We start from the raw sequence: 13,257 nt of genomic DNA, 5'->3' as shown, positions 1-13,257 counted from the left end.
CCCCGGTTCAGGGGATGGGGCTGAACCATTGATAATATTTTGTCTGATTGTCTAAAGTATCCAGCAGGACGTGAGGAAAAAGCACCAGACAGTTGATACTGAAAGAAATCGATGTGTTTTCATAGATGCAGCTTTATCATTACTACAAGCAGCTATTGATTTGAAGTGAAACTCTGCCCTTTACTAAATCATAGGAGCTTATTTATTAACATTTAGCAAAACAGAATTCCTACTCAAAATCCACTCGCCAGCTTTTTCCAGAGCTTTCAGCTGTATCGTACTGTCTTCATCAGTGAGTGGAGCTTGCTCAGCTGCCACAAAGACGGATCTGTAGCTGCAGAGGCAGACACATCAGTAAACGTAATTGCAAAAGTTAAAATTGGAAACTTTTCATCAAATGTTTAAATTATTTTAAATTATTCAAATTTAAATATTTAAAATAAATGAAATATCCAAAAAAAAAAAGGCTGTGAATCAATTTTAAAAAGCAAATATTGAAGAGATAATAAGTAATTACTAAAATTTAAATGACAAATTTAATGACTCATTTTTATAGAATTGTGTGTTATAACACATGATGTAAATGCCAGTTTAATTCCAACTATTACAACTGTCTGTTTATTACTTAAACATGGTCAAAGTCTGTGTTTAATCCAGCCACTGTACCTACATGAGTATAAATAATTACATAAGGATAAAAAAGGAATAAAGGAAAATATTCATTATTCTGCTGATTTTCTGCCTCTCTAATAGATGTTTGGTTTTGTTGTTGAATGTCATGCTTCACAATAATCATCAGTATGAGGTCATCATCATTTACCCAAGTTTTTATTTATTTTTTATTTAGTCTTACATCACTGTGTTAGCCCTGGAGTAATTCCACAACATCTAATCTGTAAAATATCTGGGAGGGATTTCAAGCATTTCTAAAGGCTTAACTGTCCTTTGGTATCATCGCTGCCTCGGCGGACTACTTTGCGCCTGAGTGCTGCTGCGGTGATAAATTTCTAATTCTAGCCCAGGCCTGAATATTCAACAAACTTAACCCTCTTCACTGTAAACAAATACCTTCTGAAGAGCCCCCAAATTTGGCTGAGCTGTGTATAGGAGGACTCAGGCTGGTATGTGCTGTGTATACAGTTTGTGCTGTATGCGTCGGTGTGTGTGTGTGTGTGTGTGTGTGTGTGTGTGTGTGTGTGTGTGTGTGTGTGTGTGTGTAGACGAAGGGGATATGAAGGAAGTCGTTTTTTGCCACAGTGTCTGAGCCGGTCTCTTTCCTCTTGCAGGTGACTGGGAGTGCTACCCTCATGACCCCACTGTGTGGCATGTAAGTCACTGTTTCATGTTTTTCATGTGAAGTTTTCAAATCAGCGTGAAAGGAAAAAGCAGGCAGCATTTATGTGCATGTTGTATATGAATGACTGGTGCTGTCAGGTGCTGTGCGTCCTGTACTTTTCTTGCGTCTTTTGTAGTTGAGATTTGTCTTTCTGCTTTATTTAATAGAAAGAATCCATTAATGTAAAACACACGACTTCTCATGTGCCAGACACTTTTCCCCAGGAAAACACCCACCAGACCCTGGGTGTTTACACCAGCAAGTCTAAAGGCTTTTACTAAATGAATGTTAAGTGGCTGTTGTGTTAAATCAATCGGTGAGCAAACCTTAGCTTTAATTTATTCCTCGGAAGATGCTGCAGACTGTCGCAACTTTCGATACTGTGTGATCCAAGGTAGCAAAACTTAAGCTAATGTGTTCCAAGTATAGTGATGCCAATTGTTGCAACCTTGGAGATTGAATTCAGATGTAAATGCACCCATAATGCATTAGGTTTCCATTTTCTACACACTATTAATAATCATTGATCCATGTGCATGTTTAACATCTATTCTAAAGGGGAACTTATATATGCTGATCCAGCAAGGATGCTGATATCATTTAGATGGATATCAACTTAATGTCCAAGACAATCAGTATTCAGTGAATCAATCAATCTAGACTTTACTGCAGCCAAAACATTATCAAAATAAAAAATGTTTCTCCTTATATTTCTTTGCTTCCTTTTGCAAAAATGTGCAAAAGCAATCAACGCGGGTTGTGTATGTTTGTGTATATGTCTTTTTGGGTTTCAGTGTGTGCATCTGCACATATGTCATGTTGTGTCCTGTTGCAGCATCCGGCAGCCTGGCAGCCATCCAAGGAGGGAGACCATCTGATTGGACGAATCACCCTCAGCAAGAGGAGCGCTGCAATGCCTAAAGAAGCCGGGGCTCTGCTGGGGTTAAAGGTCAGAGCGTGGCTGAAAAACATTATGTTATTAATACTTTTAATTCACAGTTTTCAGTCACTGTTGTCTACCTGCCTTTCTCTCTCTCGCTCTCTCTCTCTCTCTCTCTCTCTCTCTCTCTCTCTCTCTCTCTGTGTAGGTGGTGGGAGGAAGAGTGACAGAGTCAGGGAGATTAGGTGCCTTCATCACTAAAGTTAAGAAGGGTAGTCTGGCTGATGTGGTGGGACATCTCAGAGCAGGTAAACCATCACAGACATCACACTATTTACAGATCCTCACAAAGACAGTAAAGCCAAATTATGTAAATAAAGGACTTTAAAAGTGTCTTGCAAACATTATATTTTATTAGAGCTCTTATTTTTTTTAACTTTGCGATGGCAGTTTTATTTGTGATGCATGATTTTCTAACTCTAACATTAATTGGGGTGCGTTTATCCTACTGTATCTGTGCTTCTCTGAGTTTTTCTCCTAGTGGCTTTATGGTGTCATATCTATAATTAGCTTTTTTTAGTTTAAACCTATTTGAACTGTTTTTATCTTATTGGTCTTAAATTATAAGGACTTAAAGTGTAAAGCTGGCAATAATACATGTTTTTCTTATCGTTAACAAACAAAATGAAATAACCTAAACCAATAATAAACTGATGCTAGCTTGAGCTATCTTGTTCCTCTGTTCCTCAGAGTTCCATTGTTTATTAAACACATCATTGCACTGCTCTGTTGCACTGGGTGACATGTTCCTTCATTACCATGAACACACGCACTGTAGTTTATTTTTAGTACTTCCAGTCCGACATACACTGACTCACCAAATCTGAGAGGACCAAATCTGTTTTAATCCGCAGCTGAAAATAGTCCCCCATGGATGGACTATTTAGTCCTATTCGAATAACATTTGCTAAAACTACAATGTCCAGAAGTTTTAGGAAATTACTCAGCCTCTTTTTAACTAAGCCACTCGTTGGTGTTGGTCTTTTCATTAAATATTCCAAAAGAAATTTATAGAATAACACCGGCCATATGCTTTAATTTATCTTTTTTAAACCTGCTGATAACCTGATGTATTTATCCACCCTCCCTGCCCGACTTGGTGAATATAAATATGGTGTAAAGCCACACACATGCGAAGAAACATGTGGCTGCTGCACATGTCGAGGCATCATCACATGCACATGCATGTCTGATTTCAGGGGATGAGGTTTTGCAATGGAACGGGAAGCTGTTACCAGGGGCGACTATGAAGGAAGTTTACAACATCATCCTAGAGTCTCAAGCCGAGCCTCAAGTGGAGCTGGTGGTATCCAGGCCTATTGGGTAAGTCAGGAATGAAACACACCCAACACAATACCGTTGCCTTGTGCTAATATTTGTCATAATGAAACCCTTTAGTTTTATGAATCAGTCACCAGTCTGCGTGTTGCACTGAATTTAACCCTTACTGAAACAGGCAGTGCTGAACGAGGTTCTGAGTCAGAGTTGGCTGACCTCAGATAAGACAGAAGACAGGGATGTGTATTTGTATTCTGACTGCGACTGTGCGACTGCATTCAAAATATTAAAAACACCCAGCCATTACCTGCTGCTGGGGGCTGCCAGGTTTTGGAACAGGAGAGTTCCATTTAGTCTCATACGCCCCCTTTAAAAAAGCACTCACGTTTAATTGTGGGATGGTGTAAGGTGAATTATTATTGACCCAATAAAATCAGCTGTAAAAGACAGGAAGTGGCTGCATCACATATTTGAGGTTGGTGCCAAGCTCGTCGTCAGCTGCAGTGCAGTAGGTGCTTGTAGTCTGACACTGCTATTCGAAAGAAGATATAATTTGAGTTTAGTTTTTAATGTTTTCTACGATTGTTTTGGTCTATAGAGGAAAATTCACTCTAGCCGTTTCTCAATGGATGATTGAGAAATGCCATGGATGCAGTTTTTACCAGTTTATTAAGTTGCTTTAATTTGATTAGAGCAGACATATTAATTTGATATTTGATAATTTGATCATTTAAAGTGGTGGAGTAGGCTGTTCGAGGAAAAGCACGTATCATTCCATACAAACAGAAAACATCCATTTATGCAGATTTACAGCCTCATACCTTTATTAATGTTTATTATTCATCTGATCATGTTTTTATTGATCTGCTCTGGCTATCACTGAATACCTTGAACTCTCAATTCACATATGTATTTGTAACTATGATCATTTGTTTGCATACATTGAATTTATCTCACTCTAGTTCAGGAGCAGATGTTATGTATCTTAAAAAAATGTTAGTTGATTATTTTACAGGTCTGCAGGTCTAATAATTTTTTTTCTGAAATTTCTGGAAATTTAAAGAAAATATTCATTCATTATGAAAATGTTTATTCTCTATATGTTGAATTTAATGTTTCCCTGTAGACCAATTTCACATTTTTTGCAGGTTCAGCTCACCTGTTGTGCACAGACAGAAATACCCTAGTTTTTTCTTGCAATTAATTGAAATGTATTAAATGGAAATGTGCTAATTTAACTCGTCTGATTAGTAAGTTAAATAATTCTGTAATGGAAATTTTCAAGGAAACTATTAAAAATGTATTATTTTATATTTACATTAAAGGCATTTACAGACCTGGAAAATAAAGCATTACCATTAAATCTCATTTTACACATTTGACACAAATTTCTCTTCAAAAGTTTTTCAAATATTCTACTAAATTGAGATGAAGTGCTTTGTCAAACTGCACTTTATTTTTATCATGGAAAGACAAATCAAACCTTAAATTCTAGTCAAATAATCTCAGATAAATGATGTCATTACTTAAGATACTTTCAGTCTCTCTCATGGAGTTCCAATGTTCAAGTTGTGCTTCAGCATTTTAGCTAATTATTGTTTTGAATAAGATAAGATCATTAGACATACAGTTAATATTAGACATACAGTATTTCACAGTGAAATACTCACTATGACTTCAAGGTTTTGCAGCTTTAACCTCATTTGATCTTTGATGAAAAAAAAAGTTGAATGTATTAATTTCTCTCCAAACACTCGCGAAGGGTGTGTAGAAAATATCAGTAAGTAATCTGCCCATTTTATTAGGAACCCTTAATCCTCTCACGCATATGGAAACAGTTTTGGTTTTTCCCCGGCGCCATTTTGCATCTTTAAATGAACTGAAGTGAATCCTGTTAAGTCAGGATGACAATTGATGCAAATATTGGCTTCATGAAAATTGCTGAAATTTGACATCTACAACTAAATTAAGATGAAATCTGACTTGAACAGATGCAAAATGGCCAATGGGAAATGTCCATCAATGTAGCATTGCTTTTGCAAGCTTTTTAAGCAGCGGTTGGGATTCCTCTTTTTTACTCCTGGTAAAGTCTGAGGATCCCAAAGTAAAATCTAGCAGCGTTAAATCAAAATGCACTTTTCTGCTCTAATCTTAATCTTCTTGGTTTTGGAAGTTGGGACATTGGGATTCATGTTTTCTATTTTTTTATTTTGGAATGGGCTCCAAGGCAGCCGAGGGTCCATGAAACACTTATCAGTTTAATGTTTGTATTTAAAATCAATATCAAATAAGAGTTCAACATTTTGCTTCCTCTCCGAGAGTGAAATTATAAATTGGATATCAATCTCATGCTCTCATGTGAAGTACAGAGCTGGAGCTGGGAGGCAATTAGCCTAGCTGCCTCTAGTATTTATGCTAAGCTAGGCTAAGCACAACTCGAGTCCAGCTTTGTACTTATCGCATTTAACTCTCAGAAAGAAAGTGTTCATTATAAAATGTTGAGCTATTGCTTTGAGTGACTAAAGAATTTCAAACACTGTACAGCCTCTTTATGTGCTACCAAACAAACACCCTCCAGATCTCTGTTGTGGGCTTGCAAAGTTAAAACATTGAACTTTTCTCCTTTTTTAAATGTTAAATTTAAATGGACAAAACACACTGATAAGAGTTACATAGATTACCATGCTTTCTTTATATTACATGAAGCTGGTACGATGGATTCTGGTGTTTCCCATGGGTGTGGACAGACCTGAGCTACAGTGCGGACAGAAGCCTATTGGTGCTCATCCATTTTTATCTCAGATAATGATTGGCCTGACAAAAAACAGCTGACAGAGTCTGGGAAACACTGCAGTCATGAGAAGAGCTTGGCTCTATTCACATCTTCCCTTTTGCTTCTTTTCGACCACGTAAAATTTCAGTCTCAAATAACTTTTAATTATGGTGCTACTTTCCTCCAGCAAACTGCTACTACATTAATATGCATGTGTGCCTGTGCATCAAGAACACTACTAACTTTATTGAATCCAGTGAGATGTTAGAAAGAGAGTGACTTACTTGTGTGTTCGCTGCTTCTCTTTCAGTGATATCCCAAGAATCCCCGACACGTCCCACCCTCCATTAGAATCTAGTAGGTATCTCCCGTGGGATGTTGGAACATCTCTGTATTTGTACATCTGTCTGTATTTTTCTCTTTCTCACAGTTAACGTGATTGTTTGGGTTATTTGACGTGGGGTTATGTGAGGTACTAATCTATAGTCAGTGTTACCTGCAGTAGATTCAAGCAGCAGGAGCACTGACACAGAAGCTGAGTGATGTGCTGCTGTGGACGTGTTTTAGCTACTTTAAAAATGCAGACAGAAAAAAGCTAATGTCAGTTGAAGTGTTTGTTTTATTTTGAAAATATTCACCACTTTATTTTGCCTTCAAACAGCCCTTTCCTTTGGAACTATAGTTTGTGAACCATTGAACTACTGTATTACTATGCACAAGTGCACCTACGGCGCGCACTGTATTACTCCGCAGATTGAGTCAGACAGAGCTAAACCTAGTTGTGCTTGTGTGTAGGAATACGGTAGTTCAGCGGTTGGAAAAATGTAGTTCCAATGGAAGGGGCTCTTTGACGGTGAGATAAAGCAGTGAAAATATTCAAACACTTCAACTGATCTTAACTTTTTTTCTGTGGGTATATTTTTTTTTAAAGTGGCTAAAACAAGTTTTTGCAGATGGCCCATCACTCAGCTACTGTCCCGTCGCTTCTGGCAGCGTCTCTAAACTGGGAGCGTGCTGATCTGAATCTACTGCGGGTAATACACCTCACACAACCCCACGTCAAATCACACAAACTGTCACTGTCACTTTCTCTGATATGGGAAAATTAACTTTGCAAAATAGATCACTTTGCACCATTTTTGCATTGGTTTGTTCAGGTTCATACTTAGCTAAAATTGCACCAGGATTTACACTTAATCAGTGAAACACAGAGCAAAACCCAACATCACAACTACAAATGCGGTCTTCGTGGCCTCAGTATTTCTAAACAAAAGCCTATTGGACTCAAAGTAGGACAGAAGCTTGGTAATTTGTCATCCTGACAGGTTAGCTACGAAATAGTCTGTGCTCTATTTATGTGACATTTTCTCAGTAAAGGAACTCTTAATGCTGGATATTGTAATGTTAATATGAACACACATTTTAGAGTTGGACCTGATTATCTTTCCACTCTTTGCAAACCTCACTCATTCTCTCTCTTGTCCACAGTTGACTTTTTGTCCCCTCTGAAACAGACCTGATATTCTCCTCTTGGGGTTTAAAACCTGTATTTCTTTGTTTGTCTTCATAGCAGGTTCCAGTTCTTTTGAGTCACAGAAGATGGAGAGACCGTCCTTAAATGTCCTATCTCCCTCCAGTCCCGGGATGCTCCAAGACGCTCCACAGTTAATGCCAGGGCAGCTCTCGGTGAGTGCGTGCACGCTGAGTGTGTTATTGTGTTGATGTGTTAAAACAAAAACGTGCGGCATCAGATTTGTGCGTGTCTTTCCTGTTCAGGTGAAGCTATGTTACGACAAAGTGGGTCATCAGCTGATAGTCAACGTGCTGCAGGCTGTAGGGCTTCCACTTCGGCCTGACGGGCGGCCCAGGAGCCCTTACGTCAAAATGTACTTCCTCCCTGACCGCAGGTACTCCAACCACTGCTACACAGGGAGTCCTATTGATGAAAATTAGATTAAGATTAATAACAATAGACTGCTTTTGCACATTGCAATAAAATGGAATCAGATGAATCAGAGCCACAGAATAATCAGGGAAAAGAAAGAGTAACTTCATCACATCTCCAGTCTACATAGCAAAAAAACACTCAAACTCCAGCAACAGATTTCTGAAGCCGGGATTAAATTTGGGCAAAGGGGAGGAAGCCAGGTTAGGACATTCAAACAGCTATCACAGCTGGCTTTGGTATGAGAGTCCTCCTTAAACAATATTTCTACGGAATAACATAATGCTTCTAAAAACATGAAAATAAACAAAAAAGTTTCAAACAATAAAATATGCATTCAGTTAACTCAACAATGGAGTCCCCAACATGTTGTGTCAAACACTGATTGATAGTTGAGAGTCCGCCCCCATTAAAACGATACAGTACCTTCAGAGTTTAGTCAGAAGCAGGGGTGGACAGTAACCAAGTACATTAACTTGAGTACTGTACTTAAATATATTTTTCGAGTATCTGCACTTCACTTGAGTACTGTACAATTGATTGTACTTTTGACTACATTTCTATGAAGTACTCTTACTTTGAAGCAGCTTGTAGTCTGTGGAATTTATTTTATTTTATTTTGAAAATATGATAAGATAGAGGATAGAGATGTGGAACTAGGTTAGGTTGTTTTTTTTCTCCTGTGGAAGCTGCATACAGCAACTCCACTGTCTGCTTGGTGGACACATGTTCACGAACACACTCACGCACAGACACACACTGCAGGAGCTGTGTCAGAACACTGCCATGCTGTTTTGTGGCGGGTGGGGCGTGTTAAATAAAAAAAAATAAAAAAAAAGAAATGCAAGAAGGACAATGGCTGTCCTTTTTCCCTCTGTCGATTCAGCTGTTTTTATGTCCATCTACAGTCTTTCTATCATATTTTACAAGCTGTTTATTGTACAGGTTCTACAGTAAGTCAGTCAGTCAGTCAGTCAATCAGTCAGTCAATCAGTCAGTCAGTCAGTCAGTCAGTCAGTCAGTCAGTCAATCAGTCAGTCAATCAGTCAGTCAGTCAGTCAGTCAGTTCGTAGGTTGTTTCAGAGTTATTAGATTCTGTTAATGTGGAAAAATACAACAATGAATTGACATTAAAAATGTACTTTCGAATACTTCAGTGTTTTTAAAATCAAATACTCCAGTACTTAAACCAAGTAAAAATCTGACTGAACACTTTTCACTTGTATTGGAGTCATATTTGACCAGGAGGATCTATACTTTGACTCAAGTAATGAAGCTGTGGATTTCCTCAACCTCTGGTTAGAAGCAGCATCTCGTGGCCGTTACAGCACCTCTATTGGTCCAAATATGTAAACTATAACCTCAGCTAAATGTCACTTGTAAATTCATTCCAGCTTACATAAGTCACATACAGTAAACGTAGAGTAAAGAGTAAATTTAGATGAATGAGGCTCGTGATTCAGCTTCTTGAAAGTTTTGGTTCTGTCTTTTAAACACAGGACAAGCAATAAAAGCGGGTCCACTAAAAAGGGGAAACTTGGCTCGGCTGAGTGTCTTGTGTTGTTTTATGCAGCGACAAGAGCAAACGAAGGACAAAAGCAGTGAAGAAGACATGCGAGCCCAAGTGGAACCAGACGTTTGTCTATACTCATGTCCATCGCAGGGATTTCCGCAACCACATGCTGGAGCTGACTGTGTGGGACCAACCCAGGTCACCAGAGGAGGACAGCACCTTTATGGGAGAGGTAACGCACACACACACACACACACACACACACACACAATGAAGGTTCCTCTCCTTTCTTGATTGTAGCACAAAATTATTGTCCTTTCCATTTGTTCCATTTGAATTGCCATCTCCTGGTGATTCTGTGTCTGGATCATAGAGGTTACCTTAGTGACAAATTAGGAACACCATTCTAATACTGGGTAAGGCACAACATTTATTTACTACGTGGATTATGACTTGAACAGATCCTGATAGAGCTGGAAACAGCCTTACTGGACGACAAGCCTCACTGGTATCCACTCCAAACCCATGATGTCTCATCCATACCGCTGCCCCGGCCTTCCCCGTACCTGCCCCGACGACACACAGATACCCCTGGCAAGAAGCTGCAGCGTAAGTCTGACAGTGTGTGTGTCTGTGAAGGCACTTCATTTTGTACATTTATGTATAAACTCTTTCTTATCCTCGGTGTGTGAGTGTGTATGCATGCATCACTGTGTAAGAGAGGAAAGGATGTGTGTGGTTTACTATCAATGAACAAAGTGTAACATGTATGTCGATGTAAATGTCTATTTTCATCACCCTTCCCTAACACTGCCTTTGTGCCTGGATGCCTGCATGCATATATGTGTGTATGGTGTGTATACACATCTATGTCTGTGTGTGTGTGTGTGTGTGTGTCTATGACTGTGTAGGTTCTCAGCGTGTAACAGAGCCTGAATTTGAGGCTACAGCAGTAGTGTCTAAAGGTGGGTTGGGACTGTTCCAAGTGTTACATGCAGTGTATCCAAAAGCTTGTGTTTTTATTTGTGGTGCAGTTCTGGTGGTTGCTTTGCAGGATCTAGTTTCTGTATACACTTTTGTTATAGTATATAGTATATAAGTGTTTCTCCACCTTCCTACACTCATATTTGAGTCTAATTCATTTGCCAAAAAACAGACGACAAAACACCCAATAAATAAAATTAAACATCAGCTTGACTGACAGTATTGTTGTTGTTTTGTTTTGTTTTTTTTATCACATTTTCTATAGATGTTGCGATATTATTGTGAATTCTTTTGGCCTGGAGTTGTAAGCAAAGACTATACCAACTGACAACATTTATATGTGGAATATATTTTTATTTAACTGGAATTACTCTGACTACTAGCTCTATTATTTTGATGAATTACTAACATTCCATGCATATTCTTGAATCTGAACTGAAATGGAAATCAGTGCTGACAGGTCACCACAAATAAATCAATGTATGGGAAACACTGTCATGTTTGTAGACAATATGTTAGCATGGGGTGGAAACTATCCAGGCTCCATGTTTCAGTCAGGTGTTTTTCTGTCTCAGATGAACCTCATCTAAAATATAGTTTGAAGATGTTAATTTCCGAACCACTAACCAAACATAGATAAAAAACTAACACATATGCCGAAACACTTAGCTTTTTGTTGTATGTTTATAAGTGTACATTTGAATACTGTAAAAGTCTGTGTGAGTCTTTGTTTGTGTATGTCAGGGTCGGACTGGTCTAGGTCCAGATTTGTTGACAATTCTTGGCTATTTTAAAAATCAGATTACCTATTTCTCTGATGATAAATTCTTTGGATAATCTATCAATCTGATTTAATTATCTAATACTGTGATCATGAAAGTATGGGAGAAATTTTTTTTTTAATTATAGTTATTCATTTCCATGGTTTCGCATCAGCATTTCATGGTTTAAGTAAAATGTTGCGTGAATACTGAATTCCATATCAAAGTGAAAAATATGAAATATAAATACAAAATATATTAAAAAATAGAATGTAAAATAAAAAAAATCCAAATATGTCTTATAGTGGATTTTTGGGGCACTTGAAGTGGAAACGCTGACTATTTCAACCTTTCTTTTATGACATTCAATTAGTCAAACTCAGCAGTATCAGTCGAACCCTAATGCCAAAGTTAAAAAGAGAGACAGAAGGGATTGAAATATATACCACATCACTCTCAACTTTTTGTTTTAATTTTACATGCATGGCCGGTAAATGAAAATCCTTGCTAGCACTTTCTAAAGTAAAGCTAATGGCCCACACTGAGCTTGGGAAATGAAGCCAGTGACCTTGGAGTCACAACAAAGCCCGACACAGTCGCACAGATCCCTTCAAGGCTGATCAGTCTCTCTATTTATATTTTTATCTCCAGAGATAGTTTTGCAACAAAACCAAAGAAAGAAAAAAAGGTGTTACAGTACATTATTAAAATACAGCACCCAGTCATGACAAATATCTGGCTGCACTACTATTTTTAGGATAGTCTTTTAATGGTCTGTATCCTCGTGACATCCTCTGTTGTTGTTGCCATAGGTACAATATGTTAAGTGCTAGCTTAGATGTTAGCATATACATTCATTTCAGAGTAGTAAACTTTAAGCTAACACTTGCTAACTTGCATAATAGGCTTACATTTTGTGAGGTGGGTGGGTACTATTGTGATTTTAAATGTATATATCTGTTGAGGTAAGGTTAGCAGGCTACTAGCATGATTTTATACTTAGATATGTGGAAGCAGGCTAATAGCATGATTTTAAGATTGGATATAAGCTAGCAGGCTACTAGCATAATTTTATAACTTGAGATTGTGAATATGGATAACATTTCGCTAGATTGCAGATAACTTATACTTTAGCAGTGAATGTGGTGGGTGATAAGAGACTGTACAAAACGTTTTTTTACTGCAAATATACATTTTTTCTTTGCAGGGAGAAGCTCTTCCTGGCTATATTAGCCATGTTCAGTTGTACCAGGACTCTTCAGTCCACATTATTGAAGCCATTAGCAAGGTTTTATTGCTTTTACAGGCCAACATACAGTATCTTTTCAGTTTAATAATAGTAGCTGTCCAACACAGTCTGGAAATTTCAATAATCTACAGGGGACATTTGGATTATTTTGATGCCACTTAATAAAATAACTGAACTAAAACGTGGGACTTGACAAAGAAATGGTTTGAGCTATGTTATTCAGACATGAGGATATATACATACTGTATATACTTTACACTACCATCTTAACTACTGTACTTTTTTTGTACTGTTTGATGAATCTAATCGTCTGGCTGAAGATAATTCATACTCTTGTATGAAAGTTTCCATCATCTGGCTCCCAGACTCAGAGTGTAGGGTGCAGGCTACAGTTTTGCAAATGCTTAAGTGTTTCTCTTTAATTTGCCATAATTAAACAGATGGATTGTGTTTTTTCCATGTTTGACATGTTTGATGT

General features: G+C 37.9%; 1 protein-coding gene across 4 annotated transcripts in view; it reads left to right on the top strand.

Annotated features, from left to right (window-relative positions):
* The window catches only part of rims1a (regulating synaptic membrane exocytosis 1a), a 107,864-nt gene that overhangs the window by 68,421 nt on the left and 26,186 nt on the right, over positions 1 to 13,257 (top strand). For all 4 annotated transcript variants that reach the window (XM_087179142.1, XM_087179140.1, XM_087179141.1 and 1 more), the window contains 9 exons: positions 1,287 to 1,327; positions 2,172 to 2,285; positions 2,425 to 2,524; positions 3,476 to 3,599; positions 6,638 to 6,684; positions 7,898 to 8,013; positions 8,104 to 8,234; positions 9,846 to 10,017; positions 10,247 to 10,394. In XM_087179142.1, coding sequence (XP_087035268.1) covers positions 1,287 to 1,327; positions 2,172 to 2,285; positions 2,425 to 2,524; positions 3,476 to 3,599; positions 6,638 to 6,684; positions 7,898 to 8,013; positions 8,104 to 8,234; positions 9,846 to 10,017; positions 10,247 to 10,394 — 993 coding nt within the window. The remainder of the gene's footprint in view (positions 1 to 1,286; positions 1,328 to 2,171; positions 2,286 to 2,424; positions 2,525 to 3,475; positions 3,600 to 6,637; positions 6,685 to 7,897; positions 8,014 to 8,103; positions 8,235 to 9,845; positions 10,018 to 10,246; positions 10,395 to 13,257) is intronic.

This window comes from Seriola lalandi, unplaced genomic scaffold (assembly GCF_002814215.2).
Source record: "Seriola lalandi dorsalis isolate HSWRI2012SDOR001 ecotype SW California unplaced genomic scaffold, Sedor1 jcf7180002054795, whole genome shotgun sequence".
NCBI classification, from domain to species: Eukaryota; Metazoa; Chordata; class Actinopteri; order Carangiformes; family Carangidae; genus Seriola; species Seriola lalandi.
The sequence above is the reverse complement of the archived record's forward strand: the minus strand, read 5'-3'. Positions and strand labels throughout refer to the sequence as shown.